Here is a 12,909-nt window from a genome sequence, read left to right as displayed (position 1 = left end):
AAGCAGGGGTTGACAAACTATGGCACATGAGCCAAGGATGGCTTTTATATTGCAACAGGGGAGGAGGGGATCAAAGGAAGTCATACAAATGTGAAATGAGATTTAAAGTTGAGTGTCCATAAATAAGAGTTTTATTGAAACCAGACAAACGCATTACGTTGCATATTATCTATGGCTGCTTTTTCACTACAAGGGCAGAGCTGACTACTGGCAACAGAGATCTTATGGCCCACAATGTCTACAATACTTGCAAGTCCTTTAGTGAAAGTCTGTCAACCCTAATTTAAAGAAAAAACTTAAAGGAGAAAAACAGGAGGGTTAAAGGAAAGCGCTGGGCCAGGTGTTCAGCACTTTGGAAGGTCAAGGCAGGAGAACTGCTTGACGTCAGGTGTTTGAGACCAGCTCAGGCAAGACAGTGCGACCTCATCTCTAAAAATAAAAATACAAAATTAGCCACGTGTAGTGGTCCATGCCTATAGTCTCGTCTACTTGGGAGGCTGAGGTAGGAGGACTGCTTGAGCTGGCCAAGTCCAGGCTGCGGTGAGCCATGGCTGCCATCACTGCACTCCCGCCTAGGCGACAGAGTAAGACTCTGTCTCAAAAAACAAAACCAGTTGAGCTATGTGTATACTATTTATTAGAAATACAAAGCATTTAATAAAAGAAATTAGAGATATTGTCTGTGGGAAGGAAAAACAAAGCCACAAAATCCCTCATTGTGTATATCCAAGGATAACAGTAACTGGCTCCGTTGAAAATGAAACACAGGTGCTTCAGCAGTTAAACTGATAAGCCAAGAAATACGTCATCAAGAACTTGTAACTCTGGATAGGAGAAGCAAAAAAGGGAAAAGACTTGAAGCATTTAGGGCTCAGAAAGGAAATTTTAATCAGAACTGCACTGAGACATTTTTTAAAATACAAAAAACAGGTTAAGAGTGAAACTGATTTCATTACCTGACTAAATACCAGGTAAGCCCAAAATCTAAAGTACTAAGTAGTAAAGAACAAAAAAGCTAATTGTATTAATATAACCAGACATTAAAAGAATTAGTTTTGGGTATATTTCTACAATGAAAAACTAGCTATCAGGACACCATTTGGATTGAGTCAGCTCATAAAGAAATAGACTGGAAAGAAAATATTTCATGGCAACTTACTATGGACGGTGTCTGAAATTTAGAGTAACTATATTTAAAATATTCAACCCTCCCTCAATCAATCTTAGGACAAATACAGTGCCATATAAAATTAACATAAATTCATAAATTTTATACAAAATTTCAAACTGTGAGAATTCCCACCCAAGTAAACACAGTCAAAAACCACGCTTCTGAGCTGTCCAGCTGAGTATGCTGCAGGCTGGGTTTTCACTCCACTCGTGCAGCGCAGCACTGCTTTAGCTGGTGCTTGGTCTTCCGCCACCTAAGCCTTTTCGCCTGTGCTGTGCCCAGTTCCCAGCTGGGTGCTTCACTGCCAGGGGCAAACTTCACAGAACTGACCTGCCCTGCTGCCACGTCCTCCCTGGATGACGTGTATCCAAGCTGGTTTTGTGTACTTTCTTCGGAAAGAGGAAGGGAGGGGAGATCTAAAAACCTCGCACCCTTGGTTCGACGTAAGAAAAACTCGGGTCCAAGCTGCCCTCTGCACCGGCTGCGACTGGGCCTTTCTTCACCAGAAATCACTTCGGCCCTTGGCTGCTTCTCTTTCCCCCATCCTGCTTCCCATATTTCTTCACTTGTTTCTCCTAAGAGGGTTTCTCAAAAAGTCACTTCACTCAAATGTTTGGCACTAGGCCCGCCTTTTGGGAGAACAAAACCTAAATCAACTAGCAAACAAAAATACAGGCCAGCTGTATCTGCCTCTGTAAGTGCGTGTCACCATTTCTGACAGCGCTGTCGATGACTGTCCCGTTCACTTGGGGGTCAACTCTCGTTCGTTCCTTACTGTACTCTGCTCTGCTAAGATGCGCGACCCCGAGACGGCTGCTCTAAGTTATTTCCCGGGTTCCTGTGCCTAGTGGTTTCCAGGTAGACTCATGCGACGTGAGACACGCCATCATTTCAGGCTGGGTGTGCAGCACTGCTGGCCAGACCGTCCCCTGCGTCCCAGGCCCCCCTGGACAGTTGGTCCCGCACTCTCCTCTAGTGTCTCAGATTTCCATCGGGCTCTGGGTTACCTCACATTCCTTAGGTTTTCACTCTTCCCAACACCTCTGCAACTTTTTTTTTTCTTTCTTTTGTATTAAACTCCCTTTCTTGGAGTGTCTCATCTAGACTCCGTTTTCCTCCACGGAACCTAATTCAGTTAACTACTGTGCACTTTCATTTTAACATTAAATATTATTAAAATACAATTCTCAAAATGTTAATAAAATGTTTCTTTGCTAAAGAATCTATTGCTAACAAGTGCAAAACATGGGAGGGCAGGCTCTAAAAATCTAGTTCATTGAGAAGACAGTTAAAGATACAATAACATGTTATTAAGAAGGTCACGTATCTGTCAGAATGTCCCAGCGGTGTTGATTTCCTATCGGAAAAGTCTGCAAAATGTTAGACAGGGGGCTAAAAAACCCCAAAAGCAGAATTAAAACAAATACACTATTAGGTTCATAAAAAGAAAGACAAAGCCAAACTACATAACCAAATCAAGACTGCTGGGATGTGGAAAACGTTGTGATGTAAATTGTGTGATGAATGCTTCTACGATATGCCTGTCTCATAAAATGCAGGGGTTACAGATTGATGTGATCAAAGAACACACACCTCTTTATATTTATTCCTAAAATGACTCTTGCTAGTACAAGTTCTTTAGAAAGAAATCTCTGACATTAAAAAAATTTTTTATGCGCCTGATATGTGAGGGGTGTGATCACTAACACTGGTCTCATTTGACACATAAGAGGCCAAGAAAACTTTAATTTTCCCAGTTATACAATTTTTTAAAATCCTCGAGCTAAAGTTAAAACTTTTGTCTGCCCCTCGTATTCTGATTTATTTTCATTAACCAATGTAGCCACCCTGATTTTAAAAGAGAAGGAACAAACCTATGAGGGAAGGGAAGAAGGACATATTTATTACTCACTGACTTAAAAAAAATGCTTTATTAGGCCGGGCGCGCTGGCTCAAGCCTGTAATCCCAGCACTTTGGGAGGCCGAGGCGGGTGGATCATGAGGTCAAAAGATCGAGACCATCCTGGTGAACATGGTGAAACCCTGTCTGTACTAAAATACAAAAAAAATTAGCTGGGCATGGTGGCGCGTGCCTGTAATCCCAGCTACTCAGGAGGCTGAGGCAGGAGAATTGCCTGAACCCAGGAGGCGGAGGTTGCGGTGAGCCGAGATCACGCCATTGCACTCCAGCCTGGGTAACAAGAGCGAAACTCCGTCTCAAAAAAAACACAAAAAACAAAACAAAACAAAAAAAAAATGCTTTATTGAGATATAATTCACATACCAATTCACCTATTTGACGTATACAATTCAATGGATTTTAGTATACTATTAATTTTAAAAATCTGTAGACAAATATATAAAATTTGCCACTATAACCATTTTTAAGTGTACCACTGAGTGGTATTAATTATATTTGCAATGTTGTGCAACCATCACTACAATTTTCAGAATGTTTTCATCACCCCTAAACAGAGTCTCTGGCCACTAAGCAATAATTTCCCATTCCCACCTGCCCACCAGCTCCTGGTAACCTCTCATCTACTTTTGCATCTCTGACTTTTCCTATTCTAAGTATGTCATAAGTGATATGATATTTTTTGTCCTTCTATGTCTGGCTTGGTTGACTGGTGGTGTAGCATTTATCAGAACTTCACTCCTTTTCATGGCTGAGTAACATCCCAACATGTGTGTGTACATTTCAGTTACCCAATATCTACTAATGGACACTGGTTGAGCTACTATGAATACTGCTATTATGAACATCAGCATACAGGCATGTGTTCAAGCCCCTGCTTTCAATTCTTTTGGATACACAACTATGAGGCGGACTGCTGTGTCATATGGAAATTCTACATGCAGCTATCTGAGGAACTGTCACACGGTTTTCCATAGCAGCTGCAGGATTTCCCATACCCACCAGTAACGTACAAGGGCCGCTATTTTTTCCTCATCGTCGTGAAAACTTACTTTTCATCTTCAAATTATTACAGCTATCCTAACAGGTGTGAAGTGGTATTTCATTGTAACTCATCCAACGTAAATTGTTAATAATCTGTTTTATGCTGGAGTGTACATGGAAGAAAAGATATTACGATAATTAACACGATAATTTGAAAAGCATGCTATACTTCCACTTCTGGCCAACATGGGACAGAATGGGCTAGATGTGCCTCCTGCCCAAACAATCAAAAAGCCTGCAAGATATGTAAAATAACAGTGCCAATGACACTGGACATCAGAAAATGGTGGACCATGGCCCCAGAGGTAAAGGAAACCCGCAATGCACCACTGCAATCACCCATCTGACAGCCTGGAAAGGTGTCTAGATCTCGGCACAGGGAAGAGCAGTCTTAAAGATCAATGGAAAGTCTGAGTTGACGACTAAGCCGAGAGTCTGAGGAGACTAAGGCAGCTGTAACTCACAGGACAGAGTGCTGAAAGGAGACTGCCACGCAGAGCATTCTGGAGCCCAGCAGTGGGTCCTGCTCACGCATTTGTCTGAGTGTGAATCAGCGCAAGTGGCGAAGAAAGAGCCCCTCAAAAGCGTAAGAGGAAGCAATGCCTGCTATTAAAAACTGGGCATAGTGCCCACAGTCACCACTCAGGATCACTGGTTAGAGCACTGGACCCCAACCATTTTGGCACCAGGGACCGGCTTCATGGAAGACCCAGCCTGGGTCGGGGGAGGCGTGAATGGGGGATGGTTTGGGGTTAATACAAGTTACATTTATTGTGCACTTTATTTCTATTATTACATTGTAATAGATAATGAAATAATCATACAACTCACCATAATGCAGACTCAGGGAGATCCCTGAACTTGCTTTCTTGCTACTAGATGGCCCCATCTGGGGGTGATGGAGACACTGACAGATCATCAGTCATTAGATTCTCCTAAGAAATGGACGATGCAGAGCCCTCGAACGCATGCTTCATAACAGGGTTTGCCACCCTGTGAGAATCTAATGCCTCCACCGATCTGACAGGAGGCAGAGCTCAGGTGGTAATCGGAGTCGGGGGAAGCAGCTGTAAACACAGACGATGCCTCGCTCCCCGACGCACCACTCGCCTCCCGCTGTGTGGCCAGGTCCTGCCTGTCCGTGGCCCCGGGGTTGGGGACCCCTGGGTTAGAGTACACAGAAAGGTCTTACCTCAGTGGTGGGGAAATAATTAACACGACACTGAGCACTAGTTCAGCACTACTTAACAAATCATCTAAGCAAAACCTGAAGGGATCAAAACCATTTCCAAGTAACTTAACTGTGTCCCAGGACAAATTTCACAAACACTTTTATGAATACAAAAATGTCCAGCAACAAATAAGGTAAAACTCGTTGTCTGCCTTCCAATCAATAGTAAGAAAGCATGCACTGGGCAGGATCTAAAAATCAAAACAATAGAACTCATGGACCTAAAAAGTAGAAAGATAGTTACTACAGATTCGAAGAGGTAAGCAGGTTAATGACTACCCAAAAAATAGTTTAAAAAGAATGAGTAAGACCTACTATTTGATAGTACAATAGGGTGACTATAGTCAGTAAGAGCTTTATGGTATATTTTTGAATAACCAAAGGAGTGTAACTGGATTGTTTGTGACGCAAAGAAAGGTTAAATGCTTGAGGGGATGAATAACCCATTCTTCATGATGTGATTATTACACACTGTACACCTGTATGGAAACATACAGCCCATGAATATATATACACACACACACACACACACACCCCCTATGTGCCCACAAAAATTAAAGATGAAAATTTAAAAAAAAAAAAAAAAAAAAAAAAGGTAAGCAGGGATGCAAAAATACAGGAAATTATGATCAAAATGAAGACAGAAGCCAGATCACTGAAACTGATCTGCATGTTAGAATTAGCAAAGACACTGAAGCACTCACAGCTGTATACAGATGACCCTTGAACAACACAGCCCTTACCACTTACACACGGATGCTCTTCTGTCTCTGCCACTCTGGGACAGGAGAACTAGCCCCTCCTTTTCTCCTCTTCCTCAGCCTACTCAGTGGTGAAGATAAGCAAGATGAAGACCTGTATGATGACCCACTTCCACTTAATGAATAGTAAATATATTTCCTCTTGTTTTCTTAAATAACGTTTTCCTCCAGCTTACTCTACTGTAAAATACAATATGTAACACACGTAACATACAAAATATATCTTCCTCGACTGTTTATGTTATCAGTAAGGCCTCTAATCAACAGCTGGCTATTAACTGATAAGATTTTGGGGAGTCAACAGCTATACGTAGATTTCCAACTGCATGGGGGTTGGTGCGCCTACACACTGTTCAAAGATCAACCATATTATACGTTCAAAACGCTAAGTAGAGGCACAGAAGATGTTAAACTTCTAGAGACAAAAACAACATGTGAGATGAAAAATGCACTGGAAAGGATGAAGCACAGATTCGAAGAAATGATTTATGATCCTGGAGGCAACACAGAAACTATCCAAAAACACAGAGAACAAAGACTGAAAAAAGAGGGTGTGGGGACAGAGCATCATGAGTTGAGGTACAATTTTGGGCAGACTAATACCTATGTAATCAGAATCTTATGTAAAAAGGTAAGGGAGGGAAGAGGGGCAGAAAATAAGATTATTATTTAGCCCATTTAAAATGTCACCTCAAGGTAGATGGTGACAGGTTAAAGGTGTGCACTGTAAATCCAAAACCATCACTAAAAATAAACGATTACAGCTAAGAACCCACTAAAGAAGGAAAAAAAAAACAACGTAATGATAAAAAATATCCAATTAATCCAAATGGAGGCAGAAATACAAAAAAAGGAAGAACAGAAGAGATAAACAGAAATACAATAAATTTAAGTATAAATGGCCTAAATATGGTAATTAAAAGGCAGACACTGTGAAAACAAATGAGCAAGCAAGACTTAACTACATGCTGCCTATGTAAAACATACTTCAAATACAAAAACTTCAATAGACTGAAAATAAAATGATGTAAAAATAGACACCATTGCAGCACTAATTAAAGACATAGCTGAAATGGCTACATTAATGTTAAAGAAACTAGATTTCCAAGCTCAGAATACAGGGAAAAGAAGGTCATTAATACAATGGTCAACAGTCAATTCAGCAAAACATTTTAAAATAATGCATTTGAAACACTGTTTCAAGATACATGAAGCAAAAACTGATGGAGCTTTATTAAAGGACATAAATCACTGTCCTTCAAATCATTGAAGATTTCCATATTCTTCTCTCAATAATTGATGGAACGAAAAGACAGGAGATCAGTAAGGCTATAAACAATTTGAAGATTGTCTAATAACTTAACCTAAATGACACTGATAGCAACAATACAATTAAATTAGAAATCAGTATTAGAAAGATCTCTGGAAGAGCCCCAAATTCTCAGGAACCCACACTTCTAAATAATTCATGGACCAAAGAAGAACTCAAAATTAAGTTAGAAAATTTACTAACGGAATGAAAACACATACGAAATCTTGGCATGTCATTAAATACTAGTTAGATGTCAATTCACAGCACTAAATACTTATAGTAGAAATAGAGGCTTCGGGGCTGGGCAGGATGGCTCACGCCTCTAATCTCAGCAGTTTGGGAGGCGGAGGAAGGTGAGTCACTTGAGGACAGGCGGTTAAGACCAGCCTGGCCCCTATAGCTAAACCCTGTCTCTATTAAAAATACAAAAAATTCGCCTGTAGTGCATGCCTGTAGTCCCAGCTAGTCGGGAGGCTGAGGCGTAAGAATCTCTTTAACCCGGGAGGTGGAGGTTGCAGTGAGCCAAAATCACACCACTGCACTCCAGCCTGGGCAACAGAGTGAGACTCTGTCTCAGAAAAGGAAAAAAAAAAAAGAAAAAGAAAAAGAAAGAAAGAAGACATAAAGCTCTAACTTGAATCCAGAAAATTAAAAACTCACAAAACACAATAAAAAATAATACAATTAGACAAAAGTACAAAGATTTGAACAGATACTTCACCAAAACAGATATACAAGTGGCAACTGAGCACATTAAAAGATGCTCAACATCATTAGTCATTAGAAAATGTAAATTAAAACCAGTGAGATACCACTACACACCTCTTAGAGTGGCTACAATGAAAAAGAATGGTCACATGCCAAGGGCTGGCGAAAACGAAGAGGAACTGATATATTCGGTGCTAATGAGAATGTAAACCACCTTGAAAAACAATTTAGTAGTGTCTTCACAAGTTAAATATACACCTATCATATAATACAGCCATTCTACTTCTAGTTACTAAAACAGAAGAAAATACACGTTCACTTAAAGATTGGTATATGAAGGTTGATAGCAGTTTTATTTTTTATTTTTATTTTTATTTTTATTTTGAGACGGAGTTTCGCTCTTGTTACCCAGGCTGGAGTGCAATGGCGCGATCTCGGCTCACCGCAACCTCCGCCTCCTGGGTTCAGGCAATTCTCCTGCCTCAGCCTCCTGAGTAGCTGGGATTACAGGCACGCGCCACCATGCCCAGCTAATTTTTTTGTATTTTTAGTAGAGACAGAGTTTCACCACGTTGACCAGGACGGTCTCGATCTCTTGACCTCATGATCCACCCGCCTCGGCCTTCCAAAGTGCTGGGATTACAGGCTTGAGCCACCACGCCCGTCCAGAAGTTTTATTTGTAATAGCCCCAAACTGAAAACAACATAGCTTTACTTCAACCACCGAATAAACAAAACTATGATATGTATATCCACATAAAGCAACACTTCCAGCAATAAAAAGGAATGTACCACTGACATCTGTTACAATATGGAAGAATTAAATATTATCCAGAATGAATGAAGACAGACCCAAGAAAAAGGATATGTACTGTATGATTCCATTCATACAATGTAATCTAATCTTTGGGGACAGAATATTAGTGCGTACCTGGGGATGGGAGAAAGATATCACAAAGGGACAAGAAGAAATGTCTGAAGGTAACAGATACATTCATCATTCTGACTGTGGTAATACTTTCAATGGTGTTTACATATGTCAAAATATATCAAATTGTTCAAGTAAAATACATACAGTTCATTTTACGTCCACTGTACCTCAATAAAATTGTTTCGAAAAACAAAAGTATGGTAAGAAAACAAAAGTATGGTAAGAAAGAATATGATGGGCAAACTGGAGTCTATTTATTCATAAAAATACTTTGATACTATCTACCACATCAGGTTGTAGTCAGGACTAGAAGAGACAGAAACAGCACCATTTCCAGCCTCAAGGTGGTACTACTCATATGGTATCTAGCAGTAGCACCATACACATACTCACTTCAACTTTGCATTACTCTTAGGATGTATGAGAAATTTTTATGATTAACAGCCAGAAGCCTGAGAGAATTCTGAGACCTAGAAGTAAAGGTGAAAAGGAAGTATACCAGGAGAACAAAAACAGATGTGTAAATGCTTATGAGAGCGGTAAGCTTTAATCAAGCTGAACTGTTTAACGTAACGCTTGCAAACTTAGGTTATTCAGATGCTACAGGAAAATCATTTTGCACCTTATTTTGCTTGTTTAGGCACACAGAGAACAAAAATCACCAAAATGTCTGAAGTCGCAAGATTTAGTTTTAAAGTTGAAGCTGTGCCATTGGCTGTCTGTAAAAGGATGTCATCAAAGATTTGAGAATAACCAGGGTGATTTTACTCAATCTCCAAATCAAAATGTTTTTCAGCACAACAAAATCAAATAAATAGCTAAATCAGGTGGTACTAAAACCAGTGGGTATCTTGTTCAAGTTTAACATCATTTGCTTACTGCAGTCAGGAAACTCACTGAAAGTCGGAGCAAAGATTCTATCTAGGCTGAAATGGAGCACAGGTACAAAAATATGGCGCGCTCTCTACTTTAGCTGAATGTCTGGGTGCATGGCTATGTATCACGCAGGACAGAGCACCATTTTGGAGGTAAGATTAATCAGATAAAAGTAGCAGATTGAGTATTTCTTAAAAGAGAAATCCATCTAAGCCACCAATGTTCCTATTCCAAAAATAGGCTTGAAAAAAACCATTTTTTCCTTCATGTAGACTGGGATACTCAGGTACATCGATCCAAAATGAGAAAATGACAATACCTAGACTTACAGAAGTTTATGCAGGATTTTCATGTATACCATTTAGTCTTATCCTCGTAACAGACAGGTATTATGACTATTATTCCCTCATTTACAGACAATGAAAACGAGGCTCAGAAAGGTTAAGTGACTCGCTCAGTCTTAATGCCTGTTAAGTGGAGTGGAACTGACATTCAAACCTAGATTTTCTGATTCAAATATCTATGTTCTGTCCATTAAACAATGCTACCCCTAATGGCACCAGGCTGCAAATGCTTTCTTTATGATACATTTCACAGAAAACGTTTGATGATCCTCTGACAATTTAGAGTCTGAATGTCATGGAACATCAACTCTCGAAAGGACTAGTAACGAGACTGATAATTGGTATTTCAACATTTAAAATGAATTATGTGCTGTTAAAAATTTAATTAGAAAAACAGAAGCAAGCTCCAGCTTTCATATAAATTTTAAGAAATTTACCTGAATGAAAAGGAAACTGTTGCTTGGCTTCACCAGTATGTGCATCCCAAATAATTGTAGTCTGAGATTAAAAGAAAAAATAAATAAACAAACTCAGGGAAAGAAGTTTATCATAGACGCATAAATTATATGCCTAACTGTATTAAAGCAATATAAAATGTCAAAGTGGATTTAATTTTAAACTTTATCCCAAATAGTACCACCAGGCTATACTCCACCTTGGAGAAGATGACTATTAAGCAGTTTAATTTTTCCCTGATTATTTTGCATCAATCAACTTACTTAAATAACAATTATTGGTAGTCTACAAAGTGCCAGGCAATGTATTAGATTTTGCTATAAAAACTCCATTGCAATAATGCCTTTAATGTTAAGATTCTTAGAGACGTTTAGTAAGAGAGTAAGTTCTTGGTTAACAATGTAATCAGTTCTCAATACGGAAAGATTCTAACAACTCCTATCTACACAAAAAGGCAACTTGAATTTTGGCAATAAAGCAAGAAGCTAACGTACTGTACAGTGGCGGTACTATTAACAGGACTCTCTGCTTCCCAGCCTGCTTCACTTTTCTTCCCCTTTCGTCACTTTTTTATTGCTCTCTGAATATAAAGCAGTTAAATATAAACCAGTTTCTCTCCACTTCCCTGTCTGACACCACACTCAATTATTAGCATGTCCTTTCTTGGATTAAGATAATCTTAAACCTCCATTTAGGAGGAAGAAGGTCGTATTTCCAACTCATCCATATTCACCAGCCGAGTTAGATGAAGAAAACTAGATAAGAGTCTGCATTTTCTATTAGCTTCGATTAAAGTCCCAGGAGTTCGGCTAACAGAGCGGCTCTAGAATTTCCCATGGAATCACTCCAGAGCCATGTTCACTGGTGAGACTAACCAGAAACTGTAGAAGGGAAGTGCAGGATGCATGACCTTGGTTATGGCTCAAATTCCAGCTAAAATTAAAAGTGGTCACACGGATGAACGGATAAAAGACATTTTGATAATTAGATTCAAGAATGAGCTGACTGATAGACCTAAGAAAGCATTTCTATCATAAATTCATATTTGAATTGCCCAATGGGAATGTTTATGTGATTGGCAACTGAGATAAAATACTGCTTTCGATTAAACCCTGTAATACATTAGCCTTTACAGAACTCAATGTGCTTTTACCTTGTCTACTCCAGCACTTAGAATAAAATTTCCTTTCTTATTCCATTTTAATGCAAATATAGGGCCTTTGTGCTGCCCTAAGGTGCTAGCAAGGTTACCTAAAATGCAAAAGAAAAACATTAACATTACTTTAAATTTTCTAACTTTAGATCAACAACAAAGTAAAAAGGAAAACGCTTTATTTACCATCTTTAGTCCATATTCTGGCAAAACCATCATAGGAACCAGTTGCTAGAAGTGTACCTTCACTCTGTCAGAGAAAAACATTTCCTCAGTTACATAATCCAGACAGGGCATTTAATTGTTGTGATTTCACATTTAAATCCCAGGTACAGAAGGCCTTGGCATTCTCTGCTTTAAAATTTACCAGTTTTGGCTATTTGTGAGTGCCACTAAAGGCCTGGGAAACACTGTGACTGCTGGGACACTGGTGTTGTACGGGAGCTTTATAGCCAAAGCTCAGCAACACCTGACCGTAATTGCTCGGGAGCAGGACCTGCGTCACCCCGCCTCATGCAGGCCGGAAGTACTCTCACAGACTCACACAGCTAAGAATGAAGGCTGGTGGACTGGGAAGAACATCAAATTCATCATCTTACAATAATTTATTAGAAGCAAAAAAAAAAAAAAAAAAAAAAAAAAACCCACCTGTGAAAGTATTTAAATATGATCAGAAGGTTTTATATGGCCATTCCTCTAAATCCTTTACTGTCTATAAGTGTGTGTGTATGATTCAAACAATATCATTGTTTCAAATGATCAGATTCTTAAAACACTTGAATGTTCCTTTATATTGCTAATCCCTTCCCACTATGAAATATTTGCCAATAAAAAGAGCAACACAAGGGAAAGAGCAGAAAAGAGCACAGGTTACCGCTGTGGTTAATGAGGTAAGTCCAACCGCCTACTATACCAGGAGGAAACGTCCATATAAATTTCTCTCAAGTTACATCCCCTTGCTGTGCACCCTGCCTTGATGAATGGTGTAATAAAAGGACAGATCT

The 12,909-nt window shown here is 39.4% G+C and overlaps 1 protein-coding gene across 8 annotated transcripts in view; it reads right to left on the bottom strand.

Annotated features, from left to right (window-relative positions):
* The window catches only part of TBL1XR1 (TBL1X/Y related 1), a 186,154-nt gene that overhangs the window by 16,611 nt on the left and 156,634 nt on the right, over nucleotides 1-12,909 (bottom strand). For all 8 annotated transcript variants that reach the window (XM_039480216.2, XM_074405408.1, XM_039480213.2 and 5 more), the window contains 3 exons: nucleotides 12,092-12,155; nucleotides 11,906-12,003; nucleotides 10,734-10,794 (listed from right to left, as the gene is read on the bottom strand). In XM_039480216.2, coding sequence (XP_039336150.1) covers nucleotides 10,734-10,794; nucleotides 11,906-12,003; nucleotides 12,092-12,155 — 223 coding nt within the window. The remainder of the gene's footprint in view (nucleotides 1-10,733; nucleotides 10,795-11,905; nucleotides 12,004-12,091; nucleotides 12,156-12,909) is intronic.

The sequence above is a fragment of the Saimiri boliviensis genome, chromosome 9, assembly GCF_048565385.1.
Source record: "Saimiri boliviensis isolate mSaiBol1 chromosome 9, mSaiBol1.pri, whole genome shotgun sequence".
Taxonomy (NCBI): Eukaryota; Metazoa; Chordata; class Mammalia; order Primates; family Cebidae; genus Saimiri; species Saimiri boliviensis.
Note: the sequence above shows the minus strand (reverse complement) of the source record. Positions and strands in the feature narration are given on the sequence as shown.